The 18,872-nt window shown below is 43.5% G+C and overlaps 2 protein-coding genes across 4 annotated transcripts in view; both read right to left on the minus strand.

Moving 5' to 3' along the window:
• LOC105490863 (EF-hand domain containing 1) overlaps positions 1-1,073 on the minus strand; it is a 72,903-nt gene extending 71,830 nt beyond the window's left edge. For 2 of the 3 annotated variants that reach the window (XM_011756835.3, XM_011756834.2), the window contains exon 1: positions 935-1,073. In XM_011756835.3, coding sequence (XP_011755137.2) covers positions 935-997 — 63 coding nt within the window. In that variant the 5' untranslated portion in view covers positions 998-1,073. The remainder of the gene's footprint in view (positions 1-934) is intronic. The other variant, XM_071096946.1, reaches the window with a different exon arrangement.
• Positions 935-18,872, minus strand: part of LOC105490865 (progestin and adipoQ receptor family member 8) — a 59,355-nt gene continuing 41,417 nt past the window's right edge. Inside the window, exon 2 of the mRNA XM_011756838.3 lies at positions 935-18,632. Coding sequence (XP_011755140.1) covers positions 17,516-18,580 — 1,065 coding nt within the window. The 5' untranslated portion in view covers positions 18,581-18,632 and the 3' untranslated portion in view covers positions 935-17,515. The remainder of the gene's footprint in view (positions 18,633-18,872) is intronic.

An 18,872-nucleotide genomic window follows, 5' to 3' on the forward strand; every position in this document is an offset into this window, starting at 1 on the left:
TTTTTTTTTTTTTGTGTCTAGAAAATGCAAATAAAAACACAAGGTTGAGGGAATGAGCAAAACAAAATCTAAACAGGAATCTTTTTACAAAAACGTTAGAATAAAAAGAATAGAGCCGGGGAAGAATAAACAGCAACTAATCAATTCTTGAGGGAACTGGAAAGGAATATCTCTTACAAAGCAGGGAAAGATGGTTTGGGAGGAAGGTGAGCAAGCTTTGGGGAAAAAACCGAATGGAGAAAGAAAAGAATGGGGAGAGGATGGGACTAAATTATGAAAAAGGTAGAAGATGGAGAGAAAAGAATGGGGTTGGAAGCAAGCATAAAGAAGAAAGGAAAAAGACCTGGCGGAAAGAAGAGGAGCGGAATCGATATACATACAAAACAGGAAATGGAGCTGGGAGTGGGAGAGACTATCGGGTACAGGATTCAGAAGAGGAAGCAGGTGGGGCGGGAATGATGGACCTGTGGGAATGAGGATGAAGGTGCATAGTGGCGGAGGGTTTTAAGGGTGGAGGCAGACGGAGACAGGTTATGATGTGAGAGAATGAGCTAGGGAGAGGGCCCAGATAGCTTAGGAGTAGGGTGGGGGAAACAGTGATCTAAAGGGAAAAGAGGCAGCGGGTTGGAGGAACAGAGCTGTAAGAAAGAACGCGGCTAACGGGATGAGAATGAAGGCGCCAACACACTGCCAAGATGGAGTAGGGAAAAAACTAGAAAGGGATGTGGCGGAGGGCAAAGGACTGGAGAGGAAGGATGAAGCTGGCTAGGGAAGAACGGCAGAAGTTCGGCCGAGAAGAAAGAACAAGGTCAGGACAGAAGACGTGATTGGAGAGCAGACTTGAGTGGAGGGGAATGGAGGTGCACTGAGCGGGGAACCCTCCTGGGCTGCTGGAAGGTGGGGACAGGTTGGAGTCTGGCAGATAACTTCTCACCGTAGAGTCCTTAAAGGACGTGCCTGGAAGAAAGGGCAGGCCATGCACGGGATTGGACACCATTGCAGCCGGTACCACCGCCGCCACCTAGGTCCTGCTTCTTCCTCTCCAGTTGCCCAGGCGACAAGCAGCGTTCGCGGGCACCTGCAGGCTCCATGGTAACGCTAAACATCCGGAACTCCCACGAGCGGAGGGCGGAGCCAGGAGGCGCAGGCGTCACAGGAGGTTTGCGCGTGCGCTGCCCGCGAGACTCCGCGTTCTCGCGGCAAGGGGGCCGCGGCCTTGGAGCGCGGCTAGTGGGCGTGGTTGTGTCGGTCCCTCCCCTTCCGCTTCGACCCGCCCCGCTCCCTGAGAATGAGACGTGAGAGCAGTTGGGTGGCGCGGGGAAAGGCGAGTGTAGTGAGGCGGTAGTTCTCGCTGTGAGATCCGGGGTCCGAGCAGGCCCTTAGATGAATTGCAGAGAGGGACGTTCCTTCTCTCCTTCCACCAAGTCCGGGCGGACCTCACTGCGCCCCGCCAACGCTGTGAGCTCAGGCGCTCTTTTCTCCCCGCTCTGCCCCATTTCACACAGAAGTGTAAATGGTTGGTCCGGTTGGCAGTGCTACTAACCTAGACTCGTGCTTCTTGTAGGCAGGGGCCGAGGATTACTCATGATTGTGTTTCTGTTGCTTAGGGATGGTCAATGAACTAATGCAATCATCTCATCCTTAATTCTCCCACTGCCACATTGTATTTTTCCCCTTTTAACTCTTTTTTAAAATCTTTCTCTGTTTCCTTGTTTCCTCCTTTCCTTCCTTCCTCCCTCCCTCGTTCGCTCCTTCCCTCCCTCTTTCCTTAGAGATGATGTCCCACTATGTTGCCCGAGCTGGTCTCGAATTCCTGGGCTAAAGCAATCCTCCCAACTCGCCTCCCAAAATTCTGGGATTACAGGCGTGAGCCACCGCGCCCAGCTCTCTTTATTCTACCACCAATCCCTTCAGTTAAACACCTTCTTCATTCTTGTAGGGAGAGCCTTGAATATCTGCTGCAGGACAGGGTGCACTCTGATAGGTATTTGATATTTGTTGACTGAAGAAGTGGAGATTGAAGGGTGGTCACTTCAATCCATCGTTTGTACCTGCAGCTTCAATGGAAAGATCAGAACCACTAGGAGAAACACAGCTCCTTCAAAGAGAAAGACTAAGTCTTGGGAAAGAAGCAGATAAGTGAGGTGAAATATTGTCAGCATCATAGGTATAGCTTTTTACAAAATTTGCTTAAATTATTTTTTCTCAAACGTAATCCTATTCCTGAAACATTTTTAGGGGGGAAAAAAGAAAGCTATCCATCATTGCTGAGGAACTTAAAAAGTAATCCAAACCCAGGTGCCAAGAGATTTGGATTCATTAGGTCTGACGTGGAGGCCAGGAATCTGATTTTTGTAACAGGTGTTTGTGACAAGCCATTGTAGGAACATGATGGAGTAATAAGCCAGACACAGAAGGCATATCTCAGTGTCACAGGTAGTTTACTGCCAATACAGACAGCAGCTTTACTTTTATTGCTGCTTGTCAGAGCAAATCCCCCTGTTGGGTTTCACTAATTTGCATGATGCTCAGGAGGCCCAGGACATTAATGCATTAAGTGGCACCTGAGGCAGTTATTGATGGCTGCTTACCATACCCTGCCCACAGAGTTTCTTTTCTAACTCTTCTCCCCTTACTGCATCTGTTTCCTGTTCTTGTCCTTTTTTAAACCTTTTTTTCTTTTTCTGTAAGTACAGTACCTTAATGCAGCAGTTGAATACATTTTTTAAAAACTTCAATGAAGTTTTTTTGCCTTTGGTGCTTTTTACAAAACTTGCTTAAATTATTTTTTAAAAAAGAAATGTAATCCTTTCCCTAAAACATTGGTTAGCATTGTGGAAGTTACTGAAAACGTTTAAAGTACCTGTCTGTTGTATTATACCTTAGACACCAACCGAGGATGGATGCCAGTCACTGGAGGAATATGTCAAGATGGCAAGTTTGCTGGGTGCAGTGGCTCACGCCTGTAATCCCAGCACTTTGGGAGGCCAAGGCGGGTGGATAACTTCAGGTCAGGGGTTCAAGACCAGCCTGGACAACATAGTGAAACCCCACCTCTACTAAAAATACAAAATTAGCCGGGCGTGGTGGTGGGCGCCTGTAATCCCAGCTACTTGGGAGGCTGAGGCATGAGAATCGCTTGAACCCAGGAGGCAGAGGTTGCAGTGAGCCAAGGTTGCGCTATTGCACTCCAGCCTGGGCAACAAGAGTGAAACTCCATCTCAAAAAAAGAAGAAGAAAAAAAAAAAAAGATGGCAAGTTTAAACTTTCAAAGATAAGGCACCTCTCCCACTTCTCTCCACCTCATTGGTGCTGATTACCCAGAATCACGCGTTACTGTAATTCTTGCTGACTCTTCATGATAACCTTAAACTGTTACAAGTTCCATGATCCCTCCCTACCCACTCTCTTAATAAAAGTAAATTTCATGGCATTAGGACACACTTTGAAGAGCCCTTCTTGACTAAGTGCATGGTTACACTTGGATCTATATTCCTGGGTTGGGTAGGGAAAGAGCGTGTGGAACTGGAAAGGCTGAGTCATGCCCAAGCCTATTGTCCATTATCGCATCTGTTTCTATTTGAGGAGTGCTCTCTGCTCATGCCTTTCTCTCCAGAAAAGCACACCAGTTAAATGGCTAAGGGGTTTGTTTTAACTACTTTCGGACCCCAGAAATGCATGAAAACAACTTCTGTTGGTCTATGGCCTCCTAAAAATGCTATCATCTCTGAGGAGGGGAAGTCAGACAGTACTGCATCAGTGTTAAAAGGCACAGGGACAAGTCTGTAAAGAAGTGGGGTGGGAGGAAAGGTAGGGATTCAGAAAGGTACCTGGATCTTCAGAAGGTCTGCTATGATTAAGAGTTTGTATCCCAGTCGGCTGCAGTGGCTCATGCCTGCAACCCCAGCATTTTGGGAGGCCGAGGTGGGCCAATCACATGAGGCCAGGATTTTGAGACCAGCCTGGCGAAAACCTGTCTCTACTCAAAATAAAAAAATTAGCTGGGCATGGTGGCGCATGCCTGTAGTCCCAGCTACTCAAGAGGCTGAGGCAGGAGAATCGCTTGAACTGGGGAGGCAGAGGTTGCAGTGAACAGAGATCGTGCCACTGCACTCCAGTCTACATGACCACTTACCATACATTGCACTTCAGTTTGTACCCGCCATTTCCCAGTTTGTGGAATATATAAAAGAGGACAAGAAACTGACCATTCCTGGCAGTTAAAGTAGGAAATGCCATGATTGAAAGGCCATTGCATAAAGCCTGACTCAGAAGACCACAGAAATATTGCATGATTTTAGCAGGTGTTCCAAAACTTGGGGAATGGAAAAAAATTGAAAGGTCAGACTGCCAGGAGCCAAGCCTGAAAGAGGGCCTTGTGAGCTGGGTGATGTCTTCCAGGCAATCCTGATGGGATAGGCCATAAGTAGTCAGCTAAAATAAACCTCTCCTCTTTCAGCATTTTGCCCATAGCTGGATTTACCCAGAATTTGTTTTCAAAACTGTGACATTCTTATTTTTATAGTACCTAAATTCACAGGACAAAAAATACCAAAGGGCTGTGTGTGCGTGTGTCCTGGACTATTTCTGCAGTGATTTTGGTGTTCTGCTTCCCTCTGCTGGATAAAAATGGTACAGCAAAATTTCTGGAAAAGAAAACAACCAATTACATACCAGCACGTTTTGCAGGTACTGGGGGTGTGGGTGTGGTGAGCACGTGAATATGGGGATAAGATGGCCAGGGGGTGTCCCTCAGTTAGAGTGCTCTCTAGCATTCTTTTCCAACACTCCATGGCCTCTGAAATAGTTTATCTAAAAAGAGGGCCCCGTCAACCACTTCGATCTTTGCAAAGTATGGGAAAAGGAGAAACATCCAGTAATTAGATTTAGGATCCACAGGAGATCTTCATTTGACACAAAAATTACATCATTTGGGTTTAGACTATTTTAGTCTTGATGTGGGCTCCTGCTTGGGGTTTGGAAAAACCTGTATTTCTGCTTTTTCCTCCCTTAAGTCCAACCTATTCAATAACTTTAGCTGATTCCATTGGAATTCTCTTTCCTTGTCAAAGTTGATCAAACATACTTCACAGCACATAACCGTCATAAGAGGGTCTTCGTTTTTTCATTGCCATTTTCCTAACTCTCATCACAGTGCTTAGCACTACATAGATGCCCATTAAATAGCTGTAAAATGACTGACCTACTACAGTTAATGAATGAATGACTCAGAGGTCACCTGGGAAAGTATTTTTCAAACTGCTGCAGATTTCCTTTAGCAGTTCTTACAATCAACTTAATAGGTTGTGACCACAACCAGAATTATTTTTAAAAAAGAATAGAATAGAAATTATCCGGATGCATTCCATTTTGTTTGTAAGAATAATTCAGTGAAAGTTTTTTCAAGATATATACATACGTATACATTCATAGTGAGAGTATATTGTGGTCACAGCCAAAATGCTTGAAAAGTAATTGACACAATCCAGTTAGCTCATTTTACTAATGAGAAATCTCCAGACCAAAAGAGATCAAGGAACTATCAATCAATGACTGGTTCCCAATTGAGTATTCTTACACTCCACCTCAATCCTCTCACATCTAGGAAAGATAGTCCTCATTTAGCTCAAGACAGATCATTGATCTTGGCATCCTGGTTGTGAGACATCTCTGGCATAATAAAACTCTCAATAATAGGGAGAAAGAGAAGTGTGAGAATGTTGTGGTAGTAATATTGACTACAGTTTTAGATTCCAAATGTGGACAAGAAGTGAATTCATTAATTCAGGTAAATGACAACTTTGAAACAGTGGTGAAACTGACACCTTCTATTGAGCACCTCAAACCACTTTTCCTTTTCCCCTTTCACATATGCAGCATGAAACAGAAAGTGGAGCAGGTTAGGTCCTGAGAGCCACATTCCTGTCCTGTTAAGAATATTTGTGTGAGTTTGGACAATTTACTTACCCAAGTCTCCTGCTTTTCATCTCTAAAATGAAAAGCCAGGACCAGAGCTAATGATCATTCATTGATTGAGGGTCATGGGATCATTTTTAAAATCTTGTAAAAGTTTTAGACTATGGTTCCCTAAAATGCACATATTCACATGTACTTATAATTTCATGTAGTTCATGAAAGCTCCAGTGAGACTAGAAATCACTCCATTGAGTTTTCCCCTCTCTAAAATCTATGGAATGAAAAGTCTACAATATAGTACCCCAAAGGCAGAATGATATAGCGGTAAAGTGTGTGGACTGTAGGAAACTCTTCAGGACAAATGATTCTGTTTTGCCAACAACTGAATTGGAAAGGAGTAAAAAGACTGAGGTAGAAGGGAAACCTATAGATTAAAAAGAGATGTAAGTAAAAAGTCAACCAATTGCAATGTGTGGGTCCTACTGGGATCCTCATTTAAACTAAATACTTTAAAATAATTATGACATGAGACCATTGGGAATTCAAACACAGGATATTTGATGGTAAGGAATTGTTCTTCAGTTTTTTAGACATGATAATGATATCATATTCTTGTTTAAAGACTCTTCATCTTTTAAGGATACATAAAAAGCATGTGTTGTAGAAAAAATTATATCTGGGATTTGCTTCAAAATAATATGGACAGAAGCAAGTGAGTAGGGATATAGATGAAACTAGATTCCCCATGATTTGATAATTGTGTATGTGATTACATGGGAATTCATCATACAATTCTATCTACTTTTGTATATGTTCAAGGTTTTTCATAATAAAAAATATTTTTAAAAAAGTATGGACTGCAGAGTCAGACTGCAGAGGTACAAATCCTATCACTTACCAGCTCTGTGACCCTGCAGAAGTTTCTTAACATTTTAATAGCCACAAACACGAATAATAATTGTTATTCCCAATTCAAAAGGTTGTTGTGAGCATTAAATTAGTTCATATATGTTAGCACTTACTGCAGTGCCTGGCATGTAGTAAGCGCTCACTGACTGTTTGCTATTACCGTTGTCTGGGGGAGCATGATAAATGGACAGTTTGGTCAGTGACTGGGAATTGGAAAAATCATGGAAAATTAAAGACAGATTAAGGTAAAAAGAAAGGATAAAGGGGGGAAATATGTTGGGTACTTTAGAGAATGCAACATGTAGAAGGGTTTGGTTTGTGTGACTTAAGTCTTTCTTTCCTTTTTATGCACGCCCCCTACCCACCAACTCTGAATAAACATCTCTCACATACACACACACACCCCCCAGATCCTTTTAGAGGGTAGGAGGGCATGTAATCTCTTTTCAAGACAGAGTTTATGAAAAGAGCACAACGGCTTTCTGGTGGGCCACAGAGGAGGCTAGACGGCTGCAGCTTTCCGCGGAGCCATGGTCTTTTCCCTATTTGTTTGGTTTACTATTTTTTAAAAAATCACCACTAGAATGCGAGGCAGACGGTGAATATAAAACCTTTGCACCCAAAGATGAAGGTGCTTGCAGGTAGATGAGTTGGTTGTGAGTACCAAGAGTAGAGGCAAAGACCCAGGTGGGAAGTTGCCAAGGTGCAACCCAGGAGCACCTGCTTACACAGGGTAGACTCAGATGGGAAACATAGCCACACTGAAACTGGCTGTTCACAACGTTTTCTCTGTACTTAATTCCCTACCACAGAGGTTCTATTGTATTCCTACATGTGATAAGCTTCCCATCTGTATCTCTTCTGAGATCTGCAAATCCCATTTCTCCCTTTAATAGGGTATAGATGGGGGGGAAGGAGTTGAGAGACCAAGAGCCACTCGTTAGGAAAAGCTGTGTCAATTTCACAGGGAGGTAAAAACTGAGGTTGGCCCTGGATGCTGCATTAAGTTTTCTAGGGTCATCATAACAAGGTACCACAAGCTGGGTGGCTTAAAACAGAATTTTTTTTCTGTCACAGTTCCAAAGGTTAGAAGTCTGAAATCAGGGTGCTGGCAAGGCCATTCTCTCTCTCTGCCTGCCCCACCACCCTAACCCACACACCCCATCCCACAGCTTCTGCTTATTACCAACAATCCTTGGCACTCTTTAGCTTGCAGATACATAACTCCCATTTCTGCCTCCATTGTCACATGGTGCTCTCCCCTGTATGTGTCTCTGTGTCTTCACATGGCTGTCTTTCCTCTGTGTCTTCTCCTCTTCTTATAAGGACACCAATCATATTGAATTAAGAGATAGTCCATTATGACCTCATCTTAACTGCTTACATGTACAACTACCCTGTCTCCAAATAAGGGCACTAATTGAGGTAGCAGGGTTTAGGATTTCAATATATCGAAGGGACACAAACACATAATAGATGGGAATCAAGAGGTAGAAAAAATGAGTACGTGGACCAGTAGGGTTTCTTCTGTAGTCTGAGAACACTTGGGGCCATAGTGAGAAAGGGCGGTGCTGCCAGAATGTCTGGGTGGTATGTGTGTGTACCAATGCAAGGTTCTTCCTAATGCCTGGGAGAGTCTGTGATCATGGAGACTGAATGTCAGGGAAGGAATGTGGAGGAAAGCAAGAAATCCCCCATTTCCCGGGGGAAGATGAATTACCTCTTATTCTGTTGTGGGTGGAGAAAAATCCCTCTCAAGGACATAGAGCTCCTGTTCTGGTGAGACGTCTGGGAGCCCGTGGAGAGTGTGGATGAATTTGTGCAGGACTCACAACACCCTGCTCAGCGTGAAGTGATAGAAATAATGACTGTGGGCTGGGTGCAGTGGCTCATGCCTGTAATCCCACCACTTTGGGAGGCTGAGGCGGGTGGATCACCTGAGGTCAGGAGTTCGAGGCCAGCCTGACCAACATGGAGAAACCTGGTCTCTACTAAAAATACAAAATTAGCCAGGCATGGTGGCACATGTCTGTAATCCCAGCTACTCGGGGAGGCTGAGGCAGGAGAATTGCCTGAACCTGGCAGGTGGAGGTTGTGGCGAGCTGAGGTTGCGCCGTTGGACTCTACCCTGGGCAACAAGAGCAAAACTCCGTCTCAAAAAAAAAAAAAAAAAAAAAAAAAAGAAAGAAAAGAAAAGAAAAAGAAATAATGACTGTGTGATTACCACTAGCACTTTCTGAATACAAATTTTGTGCCGGGTCCTGTGTGCAAAGGTATTTTTCCTGGAGTAAAATCAGTCAGATTCTAAGATAATTTGTCCTTGTTTAGAAAAGAAAAAACACTAGATGGAGATATTTTGCATGTTGCCATTGTTGTCTTTAAGAAATTGGTTTAGCCTGGAATCATGCTCAAATTCATTTTAATGAGGAATAAGATACATTAAAAGGTCCTAAAGATGAGAAAGTATTCACTAGAGTCATTTTATAAACATTAGAGAAGCATGTGAAAATAATTTGAAGTCAGTGGTTCTCAAAGTGAGTTTCTGTCCTTCAGATCCTTCAGGTCATTACAGAGGGCTTCTGAGACTGTTCGAACGTGAGTAGCTCCATGTTGTATTCTAGCACAAAATACACTTAGGAATCTCAGCCTTGCTACCATTCAACAATAACAGTATAAGGACTTTTGCTTGGCTAAAGTGTCTAAAAATAAAATGAGAACTGCATCCTTAGGTTTACTTCATTTATCAGGGATGGGGAGATGGAAATCTACGTTACACTTCCCTCTTAAACTTTGTCTGGTTCGCACAAGTGAAAATGTGAGAAGTTAGACAAAAGAATCTTCTACACTCACTTAATTTTGGTGGCTAAGAATATAGACTCTGGATTCAAAGGCCTGAGTGTCTGTGAGATGATTCCATTACTTAAGAGCCAGGTAGTTGTGGGCAAATTTACTTTATGCCTCAGTTTCCTCATTTACAAAATGGAGGCAATATTAGTGCCTACCTCACAGGGCTACTATGAAGGTTAAATGAAAGAATCTAGGAAAACAGCTCGGCTCAGTTCTTGGCAAGTGGTGAGTACTAGATAATGTAAACTGTTATTATCCCCAATTTACAGGCTCTGCCCTAGACATGTCATTCCATTTCTGCCCAGAGGATTATCCAGAGTACAAACTAGTGTCCAAAGAATGAGAAAACATTCAAAGACTATGTTGGAAGCAGAGGTCAACATTCTGGGCACTTTAAAAAGGCTCTGGGAGGAATCTGGGAAGAATTCTGCAAGCATGAGAGTGTGGCCACAGGAACAATTTGCTGGGGCAGGGCTACACATGGAATAACTTGATGCCAATCTGGTTTTGTGCATATTGCAGGAAATAGAATTTACTCTGTTTTCTAAAGGCAAAGTAATGTGCAATTAGTAACTAATACATATAGATAGATAGCTACCCTGAATTTCCTTGGACAGAATTCTTCCCCACATACCCCATTCCCAAAGTCACAGTAAAAGCAAAAGTCTTCACAAGACCTCTACAACCTGTTCTCTTCTTCTGCTGTACTCTCCCTCTCTGTTCACAATGGCCTCCTGGCCATTCCTGGCATGCCCTGGGCTCAGAGCCCTTGTACTTCTTCCCTTTGCCTGGGTGAGAAACAGCTGGCTCCATCACCTTTCTTGGTATTCTTCCCCGATCCTGTTTAAAATGGCGCACTTACCCACTCCTCCAGTCTATCTCTCTTCCTTGCTCTCTGTTTCTCCTTGGCACCATCACCTTCTAATATATAATTTATTGATTTGGTTCACTGTTTCTCCATAAGGGCAGGAATTAGTGTTTTGTTCATTCCTGTATCCCGGGTGCCTAGAACAGAGGCTGATACCTAGTAGTGCTCACTGTGGAAGGGCTGTCAGTGAATACTCACTGGTTCAACAGGCCAGTCCTTACCTCCAGTTAAGGTATTTCTAGCACAGTCCTCTCTGAGAGCTTGATTCAGGAGAAACATTTCACACAATTCTTTCAACATGAGAGATAATGTATCATTGGCTTGGATTAATGAGACAGTATCAGCCACAACAACATCAAATTACCTATATAATGTAATGTCAGAAGGGAGTGTAATGTCACTGTCTCGGTACTCCTGTAAACTGAGCCAGACGGTTGATTTTGTAACTTAGAGAATAAAGTACTAACTAGGCTGCTTAAAATTTCTAGTTTACGGCAGGGCGCAGTGGCTCACGCCTGTATTCCCAGCACTTTGGGAGGCTGCGGCAGGCGAATCACGAGGTCAGGATATCGAGACCATCCTAGCTAACACGGTGAAACCCCGTCTCTACTAAAAATACAAAAAATCAGCCGGGCGTGGTGGCAGGCACCTGTAGTCCCAGCTACTCAGGAGGCAGAGGCAGGAGAATGGCGTGAACCCGGGAGACGGAGCTTGCAGTGAGCCGAGATCGTGCCACTGCACTCCAGCCTGGGCTACAGAGCAAGACACCCTCTCAAAAAAAAAAAAAAAAAAAAAAAAAAATTCTAGTTTACAGTATCTGTTTTTTTCAGGAATCTTTGCATGACATTGCTATACCTTTTACCATTGACAATATTTTGACATAAGTCTTATTTTTCCCTAACAGGGATTTTAGTTTACTGATGGGTTCGAGGATTATCTTTTCTTCCTACTTTTCTAGTTTCTTTAATAAGCAAGCATATATTGCTTTAAGAAATAATTAACGATTTTTTTGTGCTTTCTATTAAGTCTGCAAAACTCTTTCATATGGCAGAGAAACATTTTTAAAATCCCATGTTCAAGTTCATATCTCTTGTCAAAATCCCTGGGAAAGCTGACTGTTTAAAGCACTGACAATCCCATCAAAAGATAAAAGGGAGGATTTGAGATTTGGCAGGACTTTCTCATCCAAGAATCCAAACATATTTTCAGGAAACTGACTGGAGAGTAGGACTTAACTTTATAATCCAGCCACCAAGGGTCCATGGACAATGAACTTTGGGGTTCTGAGAAGCCTCTGTGATGCAATGAATGCTTTATTTTGCATCCAAGGATGTGAGTGGAGTGAAATCGCTTTAACTCAAAAAGAAATGATGCAACCCTGGCTATGCATGAGATATTAGGATCAAAAGTTAAAAGATTATGTCAAAGTGTACATAATGCATAAAAGTGCTTCATTTGCTGTAAAAAGCTCTGCAAGTATTTGGTGCTGATGTTTCTGATTGGCTGGACCGTGAATTTATCTGAAGGAAAAATGAGTTTAAACGTTTTAACTAGTTGTGTGGCTTCAAACCAGTCACTCTACCTTTCTAGTGTTTCCTAGTTCAATGGAGACCTGTTTGGCCTTACTTACTTCGTAGTTTAGAAGCTCATATAGATGTGGAAATATTTTAGAAATCATAATAAAATTTGAGCTGTTATTTTGTAGCCTTCCATATGGTCTGGACCTCCTGCAATCTTAAAATATAGTGAATACCTTTTCCAGTGAGAATCCTGTTATGTAACAAAAGCCCTTACCATAGATAGATATGCTCCCAAAGTTAATATTTAAATGAATTATCTTTTTAATGCAATGATTTTCCTTCCATATTAAATTACTTCTATAATAATTCCACAAAGGATATGGTTGTTACTTTTTAAAGGAGGTAGCCAGAGTGCAGCATGCTGCTTTCAACTTACCAAGTCAGGAACCTGTACTCAGGTTGGAACCACACATCCCCTTCCTTGAAGGATGGGACTATGTACCTGGGAAGTCTCTACTGCTTGTGGAAATTTAGGGCTCCTCTCTCTGTCTGGATGTGTCAAGGATCCCCAGGACTGAGTTAAAACAAGTAGAGGGCAGTGAGAAGGGCTGGAGAAGTAGCAGGAGTAACGGGAAGTAGAGGCAGCTATAAGGTGACTGTCTTGCTACAGGGGAAGAGGTTTCCAACCTCTGGAGGTAAAGGGGAGAGAGAGCTTAATCCTTATGAAGAGGTTCTGGCCCAAACCAGGTCCCAGCTTCTTGGCCCTCAGGCTTTGATTGGAACCATGATCTGGAGAGAGGGACCCTCATGGCCCAAGGAAAAGATGCCAGCACTCATTTAGCAGACGGCAGACTCTCTGCCCACAGGGTCTTTTCCACACTGTGGTGTCTCCAGAGCCAATGTGGTACCTTTCACCAATAGGTGCTCAATAAATTCTTGCTAAATTAATAACTGAAGAGTGGTTAAACTAGTAACAGTAACAACAGAAGCATTTTCAAACTGCCTAGGGCCCCTGCTGGTGACAAAAAAGGGTTTGGGCAAGAATGACAACCATAATTCAACCAGTGGAGCCTCCAGCCATAGAAATGCTGTTTTCTCCGGCCGGGCGCGGTGGCTCAAGCCTGTAATCCCAGCACTTTGGGAGGCCGAGACGGGCGGATCACGAGGTCAGGAGATCGAGACCATCCTGGGCTAACACGGTGAAACCCCGTCTCTATTAAGAAATACAAAAAACTAGCCGGGCGAGGTGGCGGGCGCCTGTAGTCCCAGCTACTCGGGAGGCTGAGGCCGGAGAATGGCGTGAACCCGGGAGGCGGAGCTTGCAGTGAGCTGAGATCCGGCCACTGCACTCCAGCCTGGGCGAGAGAGCGAGACTCCGTCTCAAAAAAAAAAAAAAAAAAAAAAAAAAGAAATGCTGTTTTCTTTGTGATTGTGATGGTACTATAGCCTGAAGCTGCAGTTGCTTAGAGAATCACCTTTTACACAGCTCTTTCAATCTGTGAAGGCTACAAAATTAGTTAATGCCACATTTCACAACTCGTACATTGTAGTACCTGCTATAGTTGAATCATAGTATAATTCATCGTTTTTACATTTATAAAATTGTAGCCAATGACTTAAAAATTTTGAAATCTTTTACACTATTATCTATGAAACTAGGAGTATTTATTTAATTACACTGAAATCTTCAGAGAAATCAACTTCATAGCATTTTGTGGGGAAGCAATTTGTTCTACTCACGAGTAGGTATTAGGGTATGTGTGTATATGTGTATGGGGGATGGGATATAGAGTTTTTTTTAAGTTTTTATACTTTCCTGCTTCTTGGTGGAGGTAAAGTGTCCTGACCTCCTTTTCCTGGCAATGTTTGTATAAACAGAACCTTTTAGAGGGGGCCTCTTCAAGGTAGTCCTTGTTAAGACCTTGTCAAAGAAACAAGGTGGCTGTTGCTTTAAACTGCTGACACTACAACAATGCATATACAAAATCACTTTAATGGTTATTCATATAAGAAGATTTATATAGACAGAAAATAGCTCCATTTTTACTTTGCCAAGCAATCAAGAAAAACACAAGACCACTAGAATTAGTAGGCAGAAGCCTTGTGGACAATGGCTGTGCCCTTTCTAAGACATGAATGCCATCTGGAGGATCCATTTGAAACTACAGTGCAGTAACCAAAGAACCTAATGTTTTCAAGCATAAAGGTACTTTTTGTGAACAGGTGGGCAACAGAGGCAGGAATAACTACCTTCATTCTATGGACTTAAACTCCTATTTCTTTCTAGCTTCCAGTAGAAGACTCTTGAGAATATTGTTATTGAGTGAAGTACTTTCCGCTGAAATGGGAAATGAACCCCTAGAGTCTTACAAATATTATTAGCTCATCAGTAAATACAGGTCAGGAAGAATTAGGCAAAAGAGAAGCAGGCAAATGTGTCCCCAGTTTAGTGTGTCCTGCCATCTCCTCTCCCTATACTGTATTTCATTCATGAGAAGATGTATATGACTGATAGTTTAGTTTTTTCAAAGGTATTTACATTTTCATAGGTTGAAAGTCTAATTAACAGAGAGAGAGAAAGTTAACTAGCAGAATTTCCAGTAGATATGTTGGAGGGGCTATGGTGGAATAAGATAGCCATCTCCTTTATAAAATTGTTAAATTATTCCTTTTAAACTAGGTCTGTTTTCTTACTGATACGCTAAACTTTAACAAAAATGTTTTAAAAGGAGTAATTCCTCAAAAGTCTGAGTAGTTAGAAACATCTGCATTTCCTAGTTTATTTCTTAGAAGATTCTGATATTCTGAGGGCATGTCATAAAGTCTCCTACCTCAATGCCTCTCAAATATCTCCTATTAAAAAACTGTTTCTAGGGCGGGCGTGATGGCTAATGTCTGTAATCCCAACACTTTGGGAGGCTGAGGTGGGCAGATCACTTGAGTTCAGGAGTTCAAGACCAGCCTAAGCAACATGACAAAACCCTGTCTCTATAAAAAATGCAAAAATTAGCCAGGTGTGGTGGCATGCACCTGTAGTACCAGGTACTTAGGAGGCTGAGGTGGGAGGATTGCTGGAGCTGGGGAGGTCGAGACTGCAGTGAGCCGTGATTGCACCACTGCACTCTAGCCTGGGTGACAGAGTAAGACCCTGTCTCAGAAAAAGAGATTTAAAAAAAAAATTTCCAACCAGTTGAGGGGCCAATACTTGTATAAATTAAAACTGTATGGCAATATCTTAATGCCTCTTCCTGTGCTCTTCATGTCATAGGCCATTAACAATGTTCAGATTGGCACTGGTCTGTGCACCCATCTGATCACTGCTCTACCTCCGGTTCTCTCTTTTTAAAAATATGTGGATTTGAACTAAAGATCTCTGCCCACAATACCACCAGTTATATTAAAGAGTTTGACTTACACCCTCTTCCCTTCTGCTCTCTTCCCTCCCTTCTCCTTCCAACTTTCAAAATAATACAGTCTTTGAATCTGTAATAAAGAAAACTTCAAACAATTTCTAGTCCCTATTTTAAATTGACCCTCTACTAACAACATATTTGCACAATTCCCCCATCCTCTTGTTCAGTTCAACCCAGTTCAGTTTTGCTAATTTTATTTGCCATAAATTTGTCCTAGACACCAGAAGCTTGTATAAGACACTTGGGTAACACAGAAGTTCAGATATTTGAGGATTAACAGGAGAAATCCATCTAAGAAAACAACGTAGCTGATAAGAAGCATGCTTTCTTGATATAAAGATTATTGGAAAGCTTCAGTTGAATATCTTTTTTTGTTTGTGGCCAAAATACAGGTTGAGAAAGTCTTTTGATTGATAAGCAATTCTAGCTTTCTGAAGTTTCTTTCATTCACTAGTTGAAGAGCAATATATATTTTTTCTTATCCCAATAACCCAAAACAGAAAATTCTACATGGGCATATATTAAGTGTTCATACATTTCCATTTATAAGGCACAAAACCCACAAATCTCAGAGAAAGGAAGAAAACAAAAGATTTGAAGACAACAAAGTAAACTCAGAGGAGGTTCATCAAACTGGAGTTAAATCATGTCCCTTTTTAGTAAATAAGGGACCTCATACTGACAGAAATCATTGCCTCTGAAAAGAGGGCTTCTGAGCCCTTCTTTTGACACAGCCTCCTTCACTGGATTAGTGCAGAAGTCAATCCTCAGGGAGGGCTGCAGGGCCAGAACACATCAATCCCAAGCACCACCTATCCCATAGAAGCTTCTGGGCAGCAATGCTCCAAACAAACCAGGGTGCCTGGTTCACATGTTCTCACCCAAAGACAAACCCACAGTAAACACACATGCTTGCCTATCCCAGTACTTGAGTATTTTAAGGGCTCTGCTCTAAGCTGATGCAGAACTGCCTGCCTGAGAACCCTGAACTGGATTAGTTATGTGGGTCCTTTGTGGGACAGCATCTATGTAGGAGACTGGACCTTGGGTTCCTCTTGAAATAATGAGGTCCCTAGAGGGATCCTTAGAACCAACTAATCCTACCAAGAGCTTTTAAAACATGCTGGTCAAATATGGAGATTCCCTGGTGCAACTCCCAGATCTCCTGGTCTGTTAGGCAGCCCTGATAACTCTCAAGTAATCCTGTTGTCCACCGGTGTAAAATAGAACGGGTCCCATGACACCATGTAGTATCTACGCTTATTGGCTGGGCCTCCTGGTGGCTCTTGGCACTGTAATTTCTAGTACTGTTTACATTAGAACTATATGAGAATAAGCTTTCTGAATGTCCACATGAATCCAAGCATTTCCTGGAAGTATGACTGCTTCCTAGTCCTTTATATCACCATGCAAGGTAGGGATGGGAGTGAACAGCACTTCAGAGAAAACTGCCAGTTAGACAGTTATCCTGAGAAAAGGGTTAGTATTATAGTTGTCGAGAAAGGAGAGACCAGAAATCAGATGAACTGAGTAATTCATTATGTCATCTTGAAGGCTTTTCCACTCTGGACAATTTGAAATCCAAATGAAATTGGGTCCTTGGGTCAATTTATTCCATTACCAAAGAACAGCATAGTAGGATAGCCATTCCAACAGGGTGAGGACCAGCCACCTACTTACTTTCCAGTCCGATTTTATTATCCATTCAGCTTTTAGGAATTGCCCCTGGAGGCCATAGTCAGAATTTTGCTAAATTTTCAGGCATGAAGACGATTCTCCTTATTTTCAATGTCTCATGAATCTTATGAGAGATCCCTTCCCTTCCTGTGCCTTGTTAAGCTATGATCCAAAAGGAAAAGGAGTATTCCTTTCATTAACAACAAAACTCTTAAATCCTTTGGCTTTCAAACACTGCAGCTATAACATACCCTTGGATATATGTATTAATTTAAAAGGCAATCCTTTCAAAGTCAACTTCTATTGTATCAAGTTTTCTCCAAATTATGAGGGGCTTCCTCCACACGTTGCCCCACTTGCCAGCCTCAGGAATCTTTCTTGGTCAGTCTGGCCTTGACTTTGTGCCTCAGAAGGGCTGCGGTGGCAGCACTGCAGGCAGCCAGAAAGAAGAAGGAGAGGCAGGCCATGTGGACAGACAGGGGTCCATGGCGCTGCAGGAAGATCTCCTGCCGCCCCTGGTAGTCCAGGAGGATGGCCTCCAGCTGAGAGAGTGTGCAGATGGACAGAAAGGCATGGAAGATCTGATGCCCATGGCCTACGATGTCACAGGAACCCGGGAAGTACTTCTCAGGCACCGGGCAGGAGAAGAAATAAGCGCTAACCAGGAAGAAGAGGATCTGGAGGGTGTGGTACCAGGCTGCTTGCTCCTGGCAGCCAGCCAGGTGGCAGAGCGCCACACGGTGTGCCACAGGGCTGATGTCTAGGATGAAGGCCAGCCCTGCCGGCACCACTTGACAGATCTTCCTCATGACTGGGTAAGGCCTCCGGTAACGATATTTGGCATAGCAACAGCCAGCACAAGATAACCAGCCACAGAAGGCAGCTGCTGGCAAGAAGAAAAGCCAGAACCGCTCATACCAGGCCTGGTCAGAGCTGTAGAAGAAATGAGCCAAAGCACTGCCATATTGGTAAACGCTCACGCCAACATAGTCCACAAAGTAGAAGGTGTAGTGGGAGAGCTCTGACTTGGACTGCAGCAGGTGGGCCAGAAGGCTGCAGGTGAGGTAAGTGATTGACGACAGGATAAAAAGGAGCAGGGGCAGGGAGTGGGTAGACGCCCATGGCAAGGCCTCAGCCTCGGCAAAGGCCCAGAATCGCAAGAGGACCGCCAGGGCTGCCAGTAAATGGGTCCAGACGTTGACCACCTCATTGTGTTTCTGAAAGAGGCTGAAGAAGTAGTAGCGCCACTCGTGACCCGTGGGGCGGTAGCCGGTGCGGATGTAAGGCTCCCGGAAGAGCTGGGGCACATCTGTTTCCGGGACAGTGCAAGGCATCTTGGGAAGCCCATCCTCCAGGATCTTGGGCAGGCGGCGCAGCTGCTGCCCGCTGACCGACAGGGTGCTCAGGCGCTCCAAGATGGCGGTCGTCATGGCCGCGGCCCGCTTGCGCTCCGTGCCACGCACTCAGGACAGGGGATGCAACCTGCAGAAAAGAAAGGAAAATTGGCAAAGCGGCAGTGAGACACGAATGCAGCTAAGATAGACAAGGTACTATGGCTATTTTCTTTTCTTTTGAGACGGGATCTCATTCTGTCGCCCAGGCTAGAGTGCAGTGACACGATCACAGCTCACTGCAACCTCTAATTCCTGGGCTCAAGTAATCCTCCAGAGTAGCTAGGACCACAGATGCTCGCCAACACGCCCGGATAATTTTTTGTTGCTG

The sequence above is a fragment of the Macaca nemestrina genome, chromosome 5 (assembly GCF_043159975.1).
Source record: "Macaca nemestrina isolate mMacNem1 chromosome 5, mMacNem.hap1, whole genome shotgun sequence".
In the NCBI taxonomy this organism is placed as follows: domain Eukaryota; kingdom Metazoa; phylum Chordata; class Mammalia; order Primates; family Cercopithecidae; genus Macaca; species Macaca nemestrina.